The 20,125-nt window shown below is 41.9% G+C and overlaps 1 protein-coding gene across 1 annotated transcript in view; it reads left to right on the top strand.

Annotated features, from left to right (window-relative positions):
* The window catches only part of LOC132885150 (MICOS complex subunit mic25a-like), a 97,684-nt gene extending 79,586 nt beyond the window's left edge, over positions 1–18,098 (top strand). Inside the window, exons 7-8 of the mRNA XM_060919494.1 lie at positions 6,327–6,462; positions 17,744–18,098. Coding sequence (XP_060775477.1) covers positions 6,327–6,462; positions 17,744–17,770 — 163 coding nt within the window. The 3' untranslated portion in view covers positions 17,771–18,098. The remainder of the gene's footprint in view (positions 1–6,326; positions 6,463–17,743) is intronic.
* Positions 18,099–20,125: the final 2,027 nt, after the last annotated feature.

Genomic DNA, 20,125 nt, shown 5'->3' with positions numbered 1-20,125 from the left:
TTTGGACTGAGTCCACACACTTTGCATGAGTTTAAAAGCTGCAAATACCTAGAAGCTCATGAAGAGTTTTGCAGTGACTGGGTGCAAGATCTGCTAATTCACAAGCTGGCAAACTGTAGAGGCAGTCATACTGGCAAAGGTAAGGTGGCACTCCTCTTTTTGGCCCAAGTATTAACCAAATAACTAAACAAAATAGGAAACTTTCAAAAACATTCAGCTATGTGATCATTTTATTGAGTCATAGGTAGTGGGTTTGATCAGTCTCATTATTAATTAAAAAAAAAAAGCTTTAATACCTGCCATGTCCTGAGCTGTAATTGATGCAGTATGTGGTTTGGCATTGTCATGTTGGAAAATGCAAGGTCTTCCTTGAAAGAGACATCGTCTGGATGGGAGCATATGTTGCTCTAGAACCTGGATATACCTTTCAGCATTGATGGTGTCTTTCCAGATGTGTAAGCTGCCCATGCCACACGCACTAATGCAACCCCACACCATCAGAGATGCATGCTTCTGAACTGAGCGCTGATAACAACTTGGGTCGTCCTTCTCCTCTTTAGTCCGAATGACACGGCGTCCCTGATTTCCATAAAGAACTTCAAATTTTGATTCGTCTGACCACAGAACAGTTTTCCACTTTGCCACAGTCCATTTTAAATGAGCCTTGGCCCAGAGAAGACGTCTGCGCTTCTGGATCATGTTTAGATACGGCTTCTTCTTTGAACTATAGAGTTTTAGCTGGCAACGGCGGATGGCACGGTGAATTGTGTTCACAGATAATGTTCTCTGGAAATATTCCTGAGCCCATTTTGTGATTTCCAATACAGAAACATGCCTGTATGTGATGCAGTGCCGTCTAAGGGCCCGAAGATCACGGGCACCCAGTATGGTTTTCTGGCCTTGACCCTTACGCACAGAGATTCTTCCAGATTCTCTGAATCTTTTGATGATATTATGCACTGTAGATGATGATATGTTCAAACTCTTTGCAATTTTACACTGTCGAACTCCTTTCTGATATTGCTCCACTATTTGTCGGCGCAGAATTAGGGGGATTGGTGATCCTCTTCCCATCTTTACTTCTGAGAGCCACTGCCACTCCAAGATGCTCTTTTTATACCCAGTCATGTTAATGACCTATTGCCAATTGACCTAATGAGTTGCAATTTGGTCCTCCAGCTGTTCCTTTTTTGTACCTTTAACTTTTCCAGCCTCTTATTGCCCCTGTCCCAACTTTTTTGAGATGTGTTGCTGTCATGAAATTTCAAATGAGCCAATATTTGGCATGACATTTCAAAATGTCTCACTTTCGACATTTGATATGTTGTCTATGTTCTATTGTGAATACAATATCGGTTTTTGAGATTTGTAAATTATTGCATTCCATTTTTATTTACAATTTGTACTTTGTCCCAACTTTTTTGGAATCGGGGTTGTATACCGCGTATACCGTTTTCAGGTCTGTCCCACATCGACTTCCTGTTTACCGACTGAACGTATTTACGAAACATAAAGGGTGGATTTTGATGCTATTTCGAGAAGCAAAAAGCTATTTCAAAATGACAGTTTACCAGGATGCTATTTGAAATCCCAGGGGAGAACACTGCTCTTTACTTACTTGTTTCAGGGTTAATTATTTGTTGACGTCAACATTGATAATAAGTGTCCTATTCCTTTGATTGCTTGCATTCTGATATAAGCGAGAGTGGGGGATACGTAAGTGAGCAGTAGCTCACAGTTGACCTTGTTTTAATAACTGATGAATGTAATGTTACCTTGTATGAACCCAGTAGTGAATCAGCTTTAAAAAAAAAAATAGCTTTACACTCAATTCAGTGAGTGATATCATTCTATGAACATGGTGGTGGTGCATTTGAAGGGAAGGGGGAGGAGGGACTGTGCATTTCCTTGTTTTTTTTTTATGATAGGGATAGACATCCCAACTTTCTAGTGATCTGCTGCTCACTATTTATTTGGAATGCAGAGCATGAATTCACCAAGTGGCCAATTCTTACACGTTGCCCCTTTTAAAAGCTCTGTTTTCACTGTCTACTTTTCTTAGAAATTACTTTTTAATTTCAGAGAAATTAAGTTTCTCTGACTTGTTTTGCTCCACATTGCACCATGATCCCTAGACAAATGCACTACAAAGAGTATGAGATGATGATGGTTTGTATGCCCGATGTAGTGCACTGTGCTTAGCATGGAGTGGTTTAAAATTTGGTTAATAAAGGCTCAGGCTAAAAGCTGTTTAAACAGAAAGGCTGCACGCTGTCAAAATGTAATAATTCTCAATAATTTATTGGTCCAGGTAGTTTATCTATCTAGTAAATGATTGAAAATGATTATATTTTGATGGAGTATTTAATTCGGCTACTAAAGACCAGGGGTCACAAAAATGCTCATTTTTTACTTAAGTAGAAGTGCAGATACTTGTGTAAAAAGGAATGCTTTGGTAAAAGTAGAAGTATTGATTTGAACTTCTTTACTCAAGTACAACCTCAAATCAGAAAATGTCAGGATGATATCGAAAATGCAAATTAAAAAAAAAAAGCAGTGATTTTCTAAATTTATTTTGACTTCATTGCAGACAGTATGAACCCCAGATAGTTCATTTTTTTGTCTGGTCAACTTCATTTGATTTATTAATATTACGTTAATGGCATTTAGCAAACGCTCTTATCCAGAGTGACGTACAACATACCCAGAGCAGCCTGGGGAGCAGTTTGGGTGCTTCAGCCATTCCTGCTGGTCCAAAGAATTGAACTGGCAACCTTTAGGTCCCAAACTGCTTCTCTAACCATTAGGCCAATGCTTCCCTCATCCATTTACATCCGTTCCTGTGTTTCAGGCCTGTATCACATTAAAAAAAAAAGTTGGAATAGGGGTAATTAGGGCTAGTAAAAAGGCAAAACAGTTAAATAATGATGTGATGTCAACAGGTGACTGGAATCACGATTTGGTACAAAATCAGTATCTGGGAAAGGCCTAGTCTTTGAGGAGCAAAGATGGGCAAAGGATCTCCAGCTCGTCAACAAATGCATGAGAAGATTATTGAAATGTTTAAAAACAATGTTCCTCAAAGAAACATGTAAAGGGATTCGGATATTTCACCATCTAAGGTGCAAAATATCGTTAAACGATTCAAGGAATCTAGAAGATTTTCGGTGTGTAAAGGGCAAGGGCACAAGCCTAAGTTGAACACTCGTGATCTCTGATCCCTCAGATGGCACTGCATCAAGAACCATCAATCGTCTAAGGCTGATATAACCACATGGACTCGGGATTACTTATCAAAAAGAAAGCCTTATGTTAACTGTGTCCAGAAGTGCCATCGACTTCCTTTTGTTCAGAGGCATCTGGGATGGACCATCACACAGTGGAAATGTGGTCAGACGAATCAGTTTTCCAGGCCTTTTTTTTTTTGTAAGAAATGGATGTTGTGTGCCAAAGACAAAAAAGACTATCCAGAATGTTACCAGCGACAAGTCCAAAAGCCAGGGTCTGTCATGGTATGGGGTTGTCAGTGTCCTTGGCTAAGGTAACTTATACTTCCGTGATGGCAGCATTAATGCAGAACAGTACATTGAGATTTTGGAGCAGCACATGCTGCCTTCCAGACGACGTCTTTTCCGGGGATATTTCAACAAGATGATGCAAAACCACATTCTGGCTGTCTCCTCTGTCACAACAGAGAATGTGTGGTGAATTTTGAAGCAAAAAAAAAATGACAATGACAACCCCGTACTGTTGCACAACTTAAGACCTGTTTGCAGGAAGAATAGGACAGAATAACACTTGAAATGCTTCATGACTTGGTGTCTTTAGTCCCGAAACATCTTTTTAAGTGTTGTGAAACGGAAGGGCAACATTATAAAGTGGTAAATGCGTTACCGTCCCACCTTTTTTTTTTTTTCATAGAAAAAAAAAAATTAATGAGGTAAAACATCAAATAATGTACTGTTGTATTTGTTTGAGTGCAATACAGGTCAAAGATTATTTCCAAATCATTGTTTTCAGTTTTAATTTCAATATCCTGTCCCAACTTTTTCTGATTTGAGGTTGCAAAAGTACAGGCTCTGAAATGTACTCAAAGCCCAAAAGTAAAAATTAGCCCTTTTGAAGGATATTCTACCAGGTGTTTCTGTACAAAGCTAACTGAACCTCACATAATATTAATATAATATACTGTATAATTGGGGAGGGCAGTGTCAGGCCCGGCGCCAGAATTGAAATATTCAGGGGGCGATCAGTTTATCAGAGGGGGCGGTGTTAAAAAAAAAAAAAAACGCTCCGGGTGCGACATGCCTTTGAGCGTGCATAATGGGTGCGCTCGTATTATTTCATATGCTTGTGTATTTTCAATATATTTAGGCTACACCTCTGTAAGAGTATACAGAGCAAGTAATAAGAGTATTTTTTTTTATTTGAACGTATAACCCTTTTTTGTTAATTTATATAGACTCAGCATAACCATGAGCTCCTGTCCTGCATTGTCAAAACTGAGCCAACAAATGATCTGAGCCAGGCAGGAGACAGCTCCACATAGCACTCCATCATGAGCGTAAACAACACAGCGCAAAATGACAGTTCCACAACGGGTCAATGATCAACCTCTTCATTTAAACAATACGAATATACACTTTTATCTCACCATAATTAGTCCATATCTTCACATAAAATACTGTGTGGGACTGGAAGCATATGCTAGCCTACCTCAGAAGAGTTGAAGCCTTCGGTTGGATGTCGTGTTGAATCTTAAATTATACCGTATATAAGGCGTTCCGCTACAAATATTTTAATTGCCAAGTACTTTGTAACCAAAAAATAATAATAATTCCACTTGCACTTGCAGTCAATGTTGATGAGTAGCTAAGTACAGCGTGCTAACCTAATTAACTTATATTTATCCTTGCCTTACTAGGCTCCTTACATGCTTGCTGATAACTTCTTTGAAGAGCAAGCATCACATACTGCTAAAGCATTATTTAAATTGAACAACTTGGAATGTTTACGCAAAAACGCTCAAATTTAGAAGTTCAGATAAAACCCTTTCGCTTCAGTTTGATGAATTTGAAAGAATCTAATGTTTTAATTTAGAGTCAGGGTTGCCAGATTGGGTTGGTTTAATCATTATGGCCTTTTCTATGCGTCACTGTCCCATCCATTTAGGTTGAAATCAGTTTTGATGTTGTGCCTGAATTAGCAATGGTTTCCCTAGGCATCAACTGCTAACTTAAAAAAAAAAAAATCATTAAGCGATAAGATGGCACCAGAATTGTTGAACACATCACAAACTTCACCAATAATAAAGACATTCAATATAAACATATTTAATGTTTCAATGTGAATTTTTCATTTAATATTGTACATCACCAGACTTGGGTTGTACCATTCATTGAATTGCATCTGCTGTAAGAGACACATTCTCATTCTGAGAAGCAATAAATGAAAATTTGGTAACAGCTCAGATTGTCTGTCCAGACATGTTCATGTCAAACCACCAGTATCTTGATGAGTAGAGATACTGTGACCGCTCTGAAGAGTTGCAGTAGGCTGTAGTTTAAAACTGTTATTTCACGGAAAAGAAACACTTGCTCACAAAACTAATTTACTCTCCATGTCAAAGTCTGAGCCTTCTAAAAATCAACTCCAAGTCGAGATTCTACTCTTAGATGAACGTGTGCATGTAAAGATACAAGCCATAAAATCTGTGACTCAAGTCCACGTCGAGGACTCTCATCAATAAGTACTGCGTCGATGTTGAACTCCTTTGGACTTGTTGCAACAGAATAGTATTTATCTCCATAGTTATAGTCCAAAACATATTTGTACGTTTTAAGCCAGTGTCTCACTGGGCTGTGACAACTTGCGACAAATTGCGAACGTCATTCACGAGAGAGTTTCAAAAGTGTCTTGAAACGTTCGCAGGGCTTCTCAATTTCCTCGCATGAGTCGCAAAGTGTCGCTCCTTCGTCGCTGAAATTTTGAACATGTTCAAAAAAATTCGTGCGACAAAATTTCTCTCAAAATAGCCGCAAATGCGTCACTGGTGCCGCAAAGCCGTCACGAACCCTTCTCAAGTCAGTTTCCGTGAGGCTTCCTCTACTTCCCTGCCTGCCGAGGGAAAGCCGGGCTGCGACAGCCTGCGACTAGTTGGGGACACAACAATTGCGGTAAAATATGCGAATATCAATTCAGTGTGATTCCAAGAGAAAATTGTCGCTAATTCGCATATTTTATCACAATTGTTGTCTCCAACTAGTCGCGGGCTGTCGCAGCCCAGTGAGATACTACCCTTACATTGCTTTTCTTTCTTTTCCCAGAAAGAAGAATACAGTTCCCATATGTTCAGAGATGCAGTCTCAGGTGCTGAACTGTTTTAAAGAGAACAGACATCAGACTCTGCATTGCTCCAGCCTGGCAAAGGAATATATGAACTGCATTAACTCAGCCAAGAAGGTGGGTGTGTGCGCGCGTGCGTGCATATTTTTATATACTACTGAAGACCACATATCCCTGCAAGTATTGTAAAATCTGAATAATTTTGACCTTGTGGTGACATTTGGATGGTCCCCACAAGTGAAGTGTTTGTTGTTTTTTAACAAAAAAAAAAAAAACAGCCAAAAAGTTTCCTTTTCATTACTGAGGTTAGGGTTAAGTTTAGGTGCAGACACAGCATTAATTAACTGCATTAATAATTATGTCAAAGGAAGGTCCTCAGAAGGACAGTTAGACAAACATGCATGCACGCGCGGGGGTGTTTTCCAGGTGTCCTCACAAGGATATCTGACAAATATATCATTATGGGGACATTTGGCTGGTCCCCACAAGGAAAGTTAGTTTGCTCTATTTGTTTTAGAGACCATAGCTTATATTAAAAAGCTAATAACCAAAATCTTTTGTTTTGGTTACTGATGTTAAGGTTGGAGTTAGGTGTAGGCATATTATTAATTAGCTGCATTAATAATTACGCATTATTAAGCATTGGTTAATTAGTAATTAGATGTGTTGGGGGGGAATATTTGTGTACACATTTGGACTGATTTATATTTAAAACTGATGCACTTCCCTCTTCCTTGTGGGGCTTTTTCCTCCTAAAGCAAAAATAATTTTTCTGCTAATGTACGAGAGGATATTTGGGCATCATGAAACATGTTTTGCTAATTTTCACTCAGGATATTAAAATGCAGTGGCTTGTATTATCATGTGTCTGTGTTCAATGCATAAAGCCTTTTATCTGTGTGTACAACACAAAGCTTCTTTTAATACAGACTCACTCATGCATTTTGCAGAACGAAAGGGAACAACAGCTTTCATTAAAGACTGTGTGTGTGTGTGTGTGTGTGTACGCTTATTACACACATCTCAAAGAGTGTGCGGGTGAGCGGTCGAGCCCTTGAGCTCTAATGCTGGCGTGTGGTGTGGCATGATGCCAACTAGACAGTGTAGGCTGCCAGCAGCTCCCAAACTACAAGAGCCCAATGGTAAAAAGAAACCAGAACATCAGAGCTTAGTATTAAACCGAAACCACAACATCAGCTAATCTGGAGCAAATTGGTTGACCACTCATCTGTCAGTTAGACATCACCATAGTGCAGTCCATTCCCAGTCTTCAGCAGATGTGACAAAAACTGTCACTGCTGTATAAAGACCACAGACTTTACATGAAGGTCTTCTAAAAGTCCAAATTACCAGAGCCTGCTCTTTAGAGACATAGCAGCTCCCAAACTGCAAATGAGCTCCGTACTAAAAAAAACTGCTAAACAAAGACCAGAACATGAAAGTGACGTGCTAAAGAAAGACCAGAATATCAGAGTGGTAGCGGCAAAGCCACCAGACTCTCTAGGAAAAATAGCTTACAATACCAGTATAATTTTGAAGAGAGACCAGGGAACCAACTGGGCTCGTTTTTCTTATCCAAGTAGTGGGGAATTTTCACTGATTCTGTGCCCATTGTAGTCTTGGGTCCATGATCTTGGCTGCTAGGAGTGGAACCTGTGGTCTTCTGCTGTCCATCTCAACGTTCAGTATGTCCTGAGATGCTTTTCTGCTTACCACAGTTGTAAAAAGTGGTTTGATTTGAGTTAATTTAGACTTTGTCAGCTCGAACCAGTCTGTCCATTCACCTCTGACTTCTCTCATTAACAAGGCATTTTCACTTACTGCTGCTTGTTTGTTTTTCCACGCCACTCTGTGTAAACTCTAGGGACTGTTGTGCATATAAATTCTCAAACCAGCTCATCGGGCACCAACAACCATGCCAAAGTCAAAGTCACGGAGGTCATATTTTCCCCCATTCTGATGTTTGATGTGAAGCTCTTGACTTGTATGTACATTATTTAATTCATATCACTGCTGCCACACAATTGGCTCTGGTGTTCCTATTATGCCAGGATCAGACTCCACGAATTTCTCCTCTACTCCGACACCACCTCCTGTGTGAGAGTAAACGGGCTGCTGTCAGACAACTTCAACATCAACAGCGGTGTCCGCCAGGGCTGTGTCTTGGCCCCGACAGTCTTCAACACAGCCATCGACTATGTCATGGGGAGAACTGTGGCCCAGTGTGCCTGCGGTGCTAGCTTTGGCGATGTTACCATCACAGACCTGGATTACGCAGGCAATGTGGCAATCCTGGCCGAAGTCATGGAAGCCCTCCAACTTGCCCTGCAGGCCATGGATCCGGAAACCCAACCTGTTGGTCAGCTGGGAAAAAAACCAAGGTCCAGTGCCTCAGCGACTACGAGACATCCCAAGCAGGACTGGTGATCAACTCCCACCCCGTTGAAGCTGTCGACAGGTTTTGCTACCTCGGAGGCACGATGACGTCTGACTGCAAGAGCGACAATGACATCCGGCTCCGCATCGGTCGTGCCGCCTCTGCGATGGCAAGCCTTGACAGTGTATGTTCCAACAGGAAACTCTCAGTCCAAACTAATATCAGGCTGTATAACAGCCTTGTGCTGTCCGTCCTCATGTATGGAGCCGAGGCCTGAACTCTAACAGCTGCCCAGGAACACCGCCTGGATGCCTTCCACACCAAGTGCCAACGAAGGATCTTGGGGATCAGGTGGCACGACCACGTTTCCAATGCCACCCTGTGTGAGATCACCAACCAGCCTCCACTGTCCAACAAGATCCGCTCGGCCCGTCTCCGCCCCTTCGGCCACATCACCAGGGCGGAGCCACCCCTGGAACCAGCCACCCTACTGAGGGAACCGACCCCCACCACCTGGTCCCGTCCCAGAGGCTGACCTAGACGCACATGATCCGACCTGCAGGCTGCTGGTCTCAACATCGCCACCGCCTGGGAGGCTGCCAGGAACAGATCCACTTGGAGAACCATATGCAGAGGCGCCACGCTCCCTTGGGGAGCATGCGGAGCTGAGTGAGTAAGACTCCACGAATTCAGCCCGATTTTGACATTTTGTCATGGCCGACAAACTTCCAGGTTCAGGTCCGAATATGAACAACAGGAACAACGAATGGGTGTGACGTGATCAAATAACAGCAATGTGACCTCTGCGACACCCCACAACACCCTGAAGAAAAGTCGAACGTGTCAGAATTTTTTTTTCCCTCCTAGTTTGACAACTCTGTGTTCTACTATACTGTAGTCTGCCCTACGATATGTAGCACAAACTGCTGAAAAAATGACTACTAACACCTTTCTGTTTTAACCAGCATTACCCTTTTCAGCAGTTTGTGCTACATATCGTAGGGCAGACTACAGTATAGTAGAACACAGAGTTGTCAAACTAGGAGGGAATTCTGTGGGATTGGGCCATATGCCTTCATGCCCCATACGAATCAGTGAGCCTTTGACACTTACGACCCTATCGCCGGTTCACCGGTTGTCCTTCCTTGGACCACTTTTGGTCCACCCTGCAAGATGTGCCATTTTAGAAATGCTCAGACCCAGTCATCTCACCATCACAATTTGGCCCTTGCCAGTCACTCAGATCCTTACGCTTGCCCTTCCAGCACATCAGCTTCAAGAACGGACTGTTATCTTGCTGCTTAATAGATTCCACCCCTTGACAGGTGCCATTTTAATGAGATAATCAGCGTTATATCATGTAATTTGACAAATGACCATAGTGATTTGTCAAAGTATATGATTATTAGTATTTTTTTTGGGGGGGGCCTGTTTACATTCTTATTCTTGAGATCAAATGAACAGAAAAGCTAGATGACTACATGCAGTGTCCCATATGGTTCTGCCTCCATCAGCCATTATGACTTTTTTTTTTTTAAATGGCTGAAGATTTTTCATTACTAATTAAACCTGGAATTAAAAGGAATTAAAAATGAGAAATTTGTCATAACCAGGAACGCATTTATGAGTTCTACATTACCAATCAATTGCACTGCTGAGATCAGAAGATCCTTTTATTACTCATAATGGTCTAAGAGACCCCTGAAGCACTCCGTAATACTTGTTCATTTTGGAGTACTCTTAAGGCTTAAAAATATGTACATAGGTCGAAATTTTTTGGCACTAGAGACCAAATTTATACTCCGAGTGCCTTTATGCGTCTTGGCTGAGTGTATCAGAATCTCTGGCTAAAGTGTTACCTGTATGTTATGAGACCCCAACGTCAGAGTAAGAGCTAGTTGAATCCAAGGTAATAGTCCTCGAAAACTGAAGGAGCATTGGATATTTGCAAAAAGAGACCAGCTCACCATCTGCAACTCAGGCTGGTCTAATAACGGTGCCAAAAAGAGACTAGTTACAGACACCGAGGCATTATTGCGATTGTGAAAGGCTATGGAGCGTTTTTTTTTTCTCTTGGAAAAAGAGAAAGCTGTCATTAAGTGAGTGAGCACAATAAAAAGAGAAGCAGTGCTAAAAAAAAAAAAAGACAAGCAGAAGCATAAACATTGAAATGTAATGTGCCGGTGACATTTCCCTTGGCATATTGGGCATATATTTCATGCATATGTGTGAATGCCTGCCTAGTGATTTTACTCATATATTTAGTGAGGTTGGCAGGCATTGTTTAAGCCATCTTCTTTATAAACTGTGGAAATGTTAAGTCTGTCCATGTGAGGCACATATTCTATGACATTATCTCCGTGTATCATCTCTTCTGGGCTGCCATCCGTCCCTGTGCTTTCCTTTTCTTAAGGGTATTTCATTGTGTCTTTCCACTCCGAGCTGCTGAAGTGCAGCTTTATACCGGATGCTGCTGTTGTGCTTTCTTTTAATTTAAAACCCAGGACCAAAGAGAAATGTCAATCCACGGAAGTGTCCCTTATTTTTGTTCATCTTTCTTTTATCATTCTACCACAGTCTGTCTTTTGATCTTCCCTCATTCACTCTTGCCCTCTTCACTTTTTTTTGACTGCTGGGTTATTATTATTTTTTTTTTATTCTCTGTTTGCTCTGCATTGTGGGAATGGCCTTTATAAAATGAGCAGGCTTGTTGGGAGATGTAGCTGCATGTGGAGCAAATTGGTTGACCAGTTGTCTGTCAGGGAGACATCTTCATTCAGTTCCAGTGACATTACCGGCTGTCATCGAGGTATAAAGATCGCACACCATCTCGCACGTGGCTCCGAAAGACTCGTCTGAACTTTAGAGAGGGAGAACGAGTAGGAGAGAAAAACACGGAGAAGAGTTCAGGAAAAAAGCAGCAGAATAATAAGGTATCGCTCAGTAATAGGTTCAGTACGGTATATGACCAGGTGATATGATAATTTATCACAACATTAATATTAACATCACCTCAGATTTTTCCGAAAAGGTTGCAGATACCGTCAGTGTTTTTGGAGCACTAACTGATTCTGTTACTCACATTAGGCCTCATTTATCATGCTGGTTACAAACAAATTTATTCATAAATTGTTCACAGGCACAATTATGCATGAAATATGGTGTTCATGAAAATCCATTTAGTTTTGGAGAAATGTTTCTATCTAACAAGAGCTCCTGGCTTCGTGTAAGTGTATTTATCAGGAGACGAATCACTACCTTGATTGGTCAGCTTCAAATCGTATCATTGGTGAGGAGTTACTGCAGTTTCATTTAGATTAAGTTGGCAAGTTTACATAGCGTATTTCAGTTGCACACGTAGTTAATTCAAATTTTGTGAAAGCAAGACTTTTTTTTTTTTAAATCAATGATTTGAAAGAAAGAAATCCAAAAGAATTCCTCGCTGAAATCCTAAGACTAGCTCTTAAGTTAGGACAAATGAAATTGCTCCAGGAGGAAGAGGTCGTGTGTGTCCGCGGTAGCCGATGCCCTGCAATGGCTGAGCTGCGTCACTGGAAGATTTATCGCACATACTTTCACCATTTTGTCATCGTTTTGTCATTCTCGCTTCTGTGTGAGCGTCACTAAATGTCAGTCAGCTGTGCTTGGTAATTTCCTGGTGATCTATCAACGTGCACTAAAAAAAAAAAAATCATTCCTGAAAATTTTGTAAATCTATTGGGAATTTTTTGTTATGGTTTGTATCCTAAAATATTTTGTACAACAGTACCTTGGACTCTCCTAATTCAGTGTTTTTTCTGTATTTTAACCATTTACTACAGAGTAGAACAAGACTGAAGACATCAAAACTATGAAATAACATGGAACATTTGTAGAGGATATTACATGGTTGTGCGAAGATATGAAGTTTATCTTTGAGTGATGTATGTGTGTATATAGAATATGAGTGAGCAAACCAAACAAGTTCAATTCTGGCTTTACTGGCAAAGGGATACAGTGAGCATCAGGTTGCTTCCATCCTCAAAATTTCAAAGACAGTTCATAAGTTCAAGTAGCAGACACTGGGGACAACAAAGTTATAGACTGGCAGAGAGTGAAAATGACTCTCCACTGACTGGGATGATCATCAACTCCTTCGAATGTCACTCATCAACTGTAGGATGGCATCAAGTGGCCTACAAAAAGAATGGCAAATGGCAGCTGGGGTTAAGTGCACGGCAAGGACTGTTTGAAACAGGCTCCTTCGGGCAGGATGGAAGTCATGCAAGGCGAGAAAAAAGCCCTTCATCAACAAGAAGCAAAGAAGAGCAAGGCTGAGGTTTGCTAAAGACCATAAGGATTGGACCGTAGAGGACTGGTGTAAGGTCGTCTTCTCTGACAAGTCCAAATTTTCAGCTTTTCCCATCACTTGGTTGTCTAATGGTTAGACGGAGACCTAGAGAGGTCTACAAGCCACAGTGTCTCGCACCCACTGTGAAGTTTGGTGGAGGATCAGTGATGATCTGGAGATGCTTCAGCAAGGCTGGAATGGGGCAGAATTTTGTTTGTGAAGGACACATGGATCAAGCCATGTACAAGGTTATCCTGGAAGAAAACTTGCTTCCTCCTGCTCTGACAGTGTTCCCTCACTCTGAGGACTGGGCTTTCCAGCAGGACAGTGCTCCACGAAACACAGCCAGGTCAATCAGAGTGTGGATGAAGGACCACAAGATCAAGACCCCGTCACGGCCAGCACGATCTCCAGACCTGAACCCCATTGGAAACCTCTGGAATGTGATCAAGAGGAAGATGGATTGTCACAAGCCATCAAACAAAGCTGAGCTGATTGAATTTTTGTGCCAGGAGTGGCATAAAGTCACCCAAGAGCAGCGTGAAAGACTGGTGGAGAGCATGCCAAGACACATGAAAGCTGTGATTTAAATGTCAGGGTTATTCCACCAAATATTGATTTCTGAACTCATCCTAAGTTCAAACATTAGTATTGTGTTGTTTAAAATTGAATATGATCTTGATTTCTATGCATTATTCAAGGTCTGAAAACACTTCATATTTTTGACCAGTTGTCATTTTCTGCAATTAAATGCTCTAAGTGACAATATTTTTATGTGGAATTTGGGGGAAATTGTCAGTAGCTTATGGAATAAAGCAAAAATGTTCATGTTCCTCAAATACATACGTAAAACCAGAGAAACGGATAATTTTGCAATGGTTTCTTCATTTTTTTTTTTTTTCCAGAGCCGTGTATGATCACTTCCTCTGTATGACCATTGCTGGGTTCTGCAGTGAAACCCATCTGTCATGTGGTTATTCACAGAGGTCCAGTGTTCCCTGCAATTTCTGCAGACATAATGAATTATATGTAGCTCATTTTGACTGAAATTATCATTTTAGCGCTGTAGGTGTTTTAAATAAATCTCTTAAGTGTGAGGAAAGGGCATCTATGACGCTGATGCGCAGTCATTACATGGTCATTAATTTTGCATTAAGGAACATATCAGATGTTCTGCAAATGTAGCTTTTTCCTCCATGCACTTGTATTTGGTGCTGTTCCTTAATACCTGGACACACCACTAAGAAGAACAGAAGGAATAAGGGCTTCAGGGAGCACGAGAAAGATGGAAGAGGGAGATCTTTTTAGAATAATCTTAAACAGGAGCGGTAGTGGCGGCTGGCAAAGTAGCACTGATATGAGGAAGGCAATAAAATACACACATCTGCTTGCGTTTTCTGTCTTTTTCCACAGTGTGCATGCAGTCTTTCACTTTCTGTCTCCTTCTGACAAACACACACATTCACTCCATTGGAGTTCTTGATCGGTGTCGTTATAACACCGCATTATTACCCCTCCCACTGAACGGATGACATACCCGCACAGCACCGCTTACCAATAATGCGCCTTCAACATCTCCGTAGCTACTGCAGAGAGCTTCTAGACAGGCAATAAGTAACTAACACACACATACGCTCGCTCTCCTCAAGCAGCAGGATGAGATGGAGTCACTTTTTTCCTCCCTTCAAAGAAATCACATCATGGTTATCACACTAAATATGATAAAGCACCAATTCTCATTAGTATACCTTTAATCAAGAGTGTATCTTCCCTTCCCTCTCGCTTCTAGCCTTTTTCACAGACAAGGTACCTTAGTCTGGAACCATTCCACACTTCTTCACTGCAAAAAGAGTAGTTCTAATGAAAATAGATGACACCGTGAAAAGTTGGTGCAAGATTCTTGCAGGATTCGAATCAAAGTCCTTCCCACGCCATGTGGCGCATAGGGCGGCGCCGATCTCCGTTTCCATAGCCCTCGGCCACTCGCCTATTACATAGCTAGGATTACAGTGGCGGGCTGGTCCTTTGGTAACCGCGAGAGTTTGACTCCCCACTCACATCTGTATTGCAGCGTGCCTTGCCAGACGGCAGTAGGTACCATTTTTATGATGGTCTTTGGTATGACCCGACCGTGAGTAGAACTCGCGATCTCCCGATCGAGAGGCGGACACGCTAACCACTAGGCCACTAACCGGTTTTCTTGCAGGATTAGCATGTGTGAGAAAGTGTAAAAACTAAAGATTGTATTGTAAAACTCCATGATGATGATCATTGTGGCACAGCGGGTAGCACTGCCATCTCACAGCTCCAGGGTCCCTGGTTCCATCCTGAGCTCAGGTTACGATCTCTATGGAGTTTTGCATGTTTTTCCCATGTTTGCCTGGGTTTCCTCCAGGTTTTCCAGTTTCCTCCCACCTCCCAAAAACATGCATGCAGGTGGACTGTCTGAACTAGGTATAAATCAGTATATGTTGTGCAACAGTAAAGCATTTACACTATCATGAGATCACAAGTTCAGATCCAGGAGGCGAGGAATCGGTTGTGTTCTCTGGGTAGGAGGCCTAGCCTACTCTCTTCTCCCTGTCAGTTGTAGCAATCATAGCCAGTCGTGAGCTCATGTATGTTGAAGATGGCAGATTCAGATGAAAATGCTCCACTACAGTTATGATACCACAAAGTTGGAAGCGTGCAATTGTTTAGAATGTCTTTTATGCTTTAGCATTAAAATTTCATTTCACTGGTATGACATTGTGGGCAGCACGTGGTGCACTGTTGACTCATATGTCACCTCTGGGTTCGAATCACATGGCCAACTGGGTCCTTTCTGTGTGGAGTTTGCATGTTGTCCCCATACCTGCATGGGTTTCCTCCCACAGTCCAAAGACATGTGAATTAAGTCAACTGGCTACTCTAATGGCCTATAAATGTGAATGGTTGTTCATCTCTGTGCTAGCCCTGCGATAGATTGGCGACTTGCCTGGGGTGTACCCCAAATCTCACCCAGCTTCCCTGTGACCCTGATGGATAAGCAGTATGGAAAGAAGGAACGGACCCAAACCTGTTCAAGTATGACAGTCCCCCTGTGAACAAAATGAAGATCCATGAAGACATGGTTTGCCAGAGTTGGTGCGGAAGAACTTGAGTGGCCTATACAGAGCCTTGACCTCAAACCCACTGAACACCTTTGGGGTGAACTGGAATACTGACTGCACCCCAGAGCTCCTCACCTGACCTCACTAATGCTTTTATGGCTGAATGAGCAAATCCCCACAACCATCCTTCAAGCTTTAGTGGAAAGCTTTTCCAGAAGAGTGGAGGAGGTTATTATGACAACAAAGGAGGGACAACTCCATGTTAATGCCAATGTTTTTAGATTGGGATAGGGGTGTGATGTGATGGTCAGGTGTCCACTTTTGGCCATATAGGTTCCGTATCATCTATTCATTGATTCATCTATCTTTAGTAACAACTTTTATCCTGATCAAGTTGGTGGTGGAGCTGGAGCCTGCCCCAGGGTGTGAGATGCCAGACCACTGCAAGACACTATACACACATTCACACATTTTTTGGCAATTTAGTTCAGCCAGTTCACCTACTGGCATGTTTTGGAAAACGGAGAGCCCAAAGGAGAGAAGACGGGGACAACTTGCCAAACTCAGCACAGACTGTAACACGAAGTCAAGATCAAACTGGCTACCCTGGGGCTCTAACTGCAACTCTCAGCTCACTGGGGCATCGTGGTGCCTCTGTGTCCTCTAGTGCTGGATGAATTGTTTTCATAGGAAAGCACTTCTCCAGGCTAGTTAATACGTTACACGCCTTACAAAAGGACTGACAGTCAGACATTCTCTTATAGGAAAATAACCAACAATGGGGTTGTGATGCAGCTTAGACCTAAACTGGGGGCTGTTACCATGCTAAAGTTGGTCATTTTCCTGTAACGGCAGCCTTTTTGCCCTCTTATCAATTCCAATTTTCTATTTATTAAAGAACAGCACATACCCCAAACCAGTCTCTTTTTTCTCTCTCTCTCTTTCTCTCTCTCTCTCTCTCTCTCACATATGTTATTAAGGAGAAAAATGCAGCTCGTCATGATGTTGAGAAACGGCAAAGCCCTCGATCCTGAAGACTCAGAAATCATAAAAGAGCAGTCTTTCGTTTGTTATAAAGTACTGACACTCGAGATGATTTCCTAAAATGTTAAACATCTCCTTCCAGAAAATTACACCATGCAATGGTACGGTTTTTTTTTTCCCCTTGTTAAAAAGAAAACCGCACATTTTTTAATCCATCTATTATTCAGCTTCATGGGGCGTGTCCATCACACAAGACCTTCTGAATTAACTGTTACCATAGAAACGATAACGTATTAAAACGAGTGCATTAGTATAAACCTGTGATTTGCCCTGCTGTTATCACTATGGAGCTGTGCTATTATAGAAAATTCACACGTTATGAGCAGTCAGAATCAGAGTCTAACAATCAAGAATTTAACAGCACTGTGGTTTAATATTTTAAAGTGTTTTGTGTGCGCGCGCGCATGCGAGAATTCCTCACAGGATCCAATAGCTATTTTAAGAGAAGAGCTCCGAGAGAAGGGTATGATAAAGAAAGAAGGCACTGAGAGCGAGTGAAAAATATAAACGGCTGCCTGTTGTTTTTTTTTCTCTCTCTCTCTCTTTCCTGTGCAGAACATAATGGTCAACCATGGATCATGAAGATGAAGATGATGACAACAGTGAGCATGAGGAAGGGGAAAAGAGCGACCACATAACTCACCACTCGAATCCAACAGTATAGTTTTTAATGTGCATGGATGAGAGAGACTACAGAGGAGTGTGTGCATTCCTGCAAATGATTTCTTTTGTTTGTATATATATATTAAAAGAAAAGTTCATGTGTGTGACAGAATTCCCTCTGCAGCTGTTGAATGAGGGGGATATTATCTTGGCGTGTGTGCGTGTTTGGAGAGACGTTGATTTGCTTGGATATAGTTGTCTTGACAGTATCATATCTCGCACAATAAAACATCTGCAACACCAGTCACTCCACTGCGAGCGTTCAGTCTCTGTCCTGCCATTTTAGTGACTCTTTCTTGCTCTCTCTGTCTTTCTCTCTCACACACACACATTCAGCCTGCATATTATGGCAGATACTTAATGTCCGCGTTACTTTACATATGATATATGTGACAATTACTATTATTTCCTTCAAATAAGAGCGATAACACAGTGTTTTGTGTGATCATGCTGTGCTCTCTCTCTCTCTCTCTCATCTCATCTCCAAAGCCAATTATCTTCTGGAATCCTTAATGAACACGCAAAGGTCTGTTCCGCAGTAACCTTGAACACACCATCAGCTTACACTGTCTCTTGCTCCGTCATTCTCTCCCTCTTGAACATACTCTCCGTCTCACTTCGTTGCATTTTCTCTCTCTCTCTTTCTTTTCTATTTCTGAGTTCTGCATTTCTCCTCTGTCTAAGGAATGTTCTGTGTAAGAATGTTCAGGTAGCTCCTACAAGCCTTGACACCTCTAGTCATTGTGCGACAGATGTTGCCATGGTAACAGCAGTGTGTGTGCGTTGTCAGGAGTGGGGTTCAGAGGAAGTGCGATAACCTTTAGCCTCAAATGTGCAGCTCTCTCAGAGTCTCAGATTCTTTTTATTAAATGCTGCTTTCTCCTTGCACTCTCTCTCTACCTTTCCAAAGCGCCGTCTCTTTGTGCCCGCGTTCGGCACTGAGGGTTTCTCCGATCCGTTATTTGACCCCAATAAACCATGCTTTGGTATGGAGGATTGAATCTCTCCCCATCATAAATGGGAGGAATTGGCCCTCAGTCCCCTTATGCGGCACCTCCATCTTCTGCCAAGTGATGTAGAGAGGAAGTCGTGGCACCTTCACAGCCTGCTCTCACAGCTCTGACCACAAATACTCAATAAAGGCAAAACAAGGCGCTGTACATTAGCAGTAATGACCGTAGATTTGGTTTGGATGTGTATGGTAAGGTTCAGGCTGTATATCTTATGACTGAAGGCAGGAAAGGCTTTTTTGTTCCGCAGTTACGTTACTTTTTTTCTGTCTCTTTTTGATTTAATACAAAACTAGACTTCTGTAATGAACACTTCCACCTCTGCGATGACTTCTTTCCCATTTGTCTGCATGATCTTTGATATTTTCACTGTAGCTCAACCACGTTCATAGTATTTCTTCAACTCGGCATGAGCAGAAGGCTGGCTAGGAAATCATGTTTATTTACACAGTACCGTATGTAAGTAAGTGAACAGTGACATAATATGCTTGATCCAGTATTTTGACAATCTTTACTTGAAGAACATCACTGAAGTTTGCTTTTTTCGGAGCCGAACTCAACAAGAGCCGTGAGGCCAATTACTTATGGACTGCACTGTAACTAATTAAGCTCCATTAACACACGCCGGTTAATGATGCTTAGTTAATGTTTCGACTGATTTACGAAGATCTCAGGCACTGAAAATAAATGTAAATGCGCAGGTCTTTCATGCAGCTCTGAGAGGTGGCCTTCGCGAGCCGTCGTCATGGTAACGGTGGCGCGTCTGATTGGCGAAGACAGCTGGAAGGTAACGGGTCAAAAAATGGGATCTCGCTTTCCTCAATGTGCTTTATTGATCTCCCATTGCAGAAAATTACTGCAGCTGCGCGCGTGTGTGATTGTAGGAGAGTGTCGAACAGTGATTTGAAAGTGCTGTGGAAATGCATGTGCCGCATGTTGATACCTAGAGCCTGTGTGTGTGTGTTGGTTTTACAGTCGTGATCATTCAGTTCTTCCCTTAATAAACCCAGCCCTGACAACGTCAAAGGATTCCAATATGGAGGATGAAAGTCCAGACCAGTTTCCTGGATACAGCTGGTCTGTATGCACCAGTTGGTCAGTATGTGAAGGGGAGGTAAGAACTTAAATGTAACCCATCCCATGCTAATCAAGATATGGAGACGGTGTAGCACATCAGAGTTTAACGCAGACGTTGTACAAGACCCATGAAAGTCATGAAGTTCACAAGTGAAATGAACAGATGAGTCTAACATGAAGGAAAGGA

The sequence above is a fragment of the Neoarius graeffei genome, chromosome 4 (genome assembly GCF_027579695.1).
Source record: "Neoarius graeffei isolate fNeoGra1 chromosome 4, fNeoGra1.pri, whole genome shotgun sequence".
NCBI lineage: Eukaryota > Metazoa > Chordata > Actinopteri > Siluriformes > Ariidae > Neoarius > Neoarius graeffei.
The sequence above is the reverse complement of the archived record's forward strand: the minus strand, read 5'-3'. Positions and strand labels throughout refer to the sequence as shown.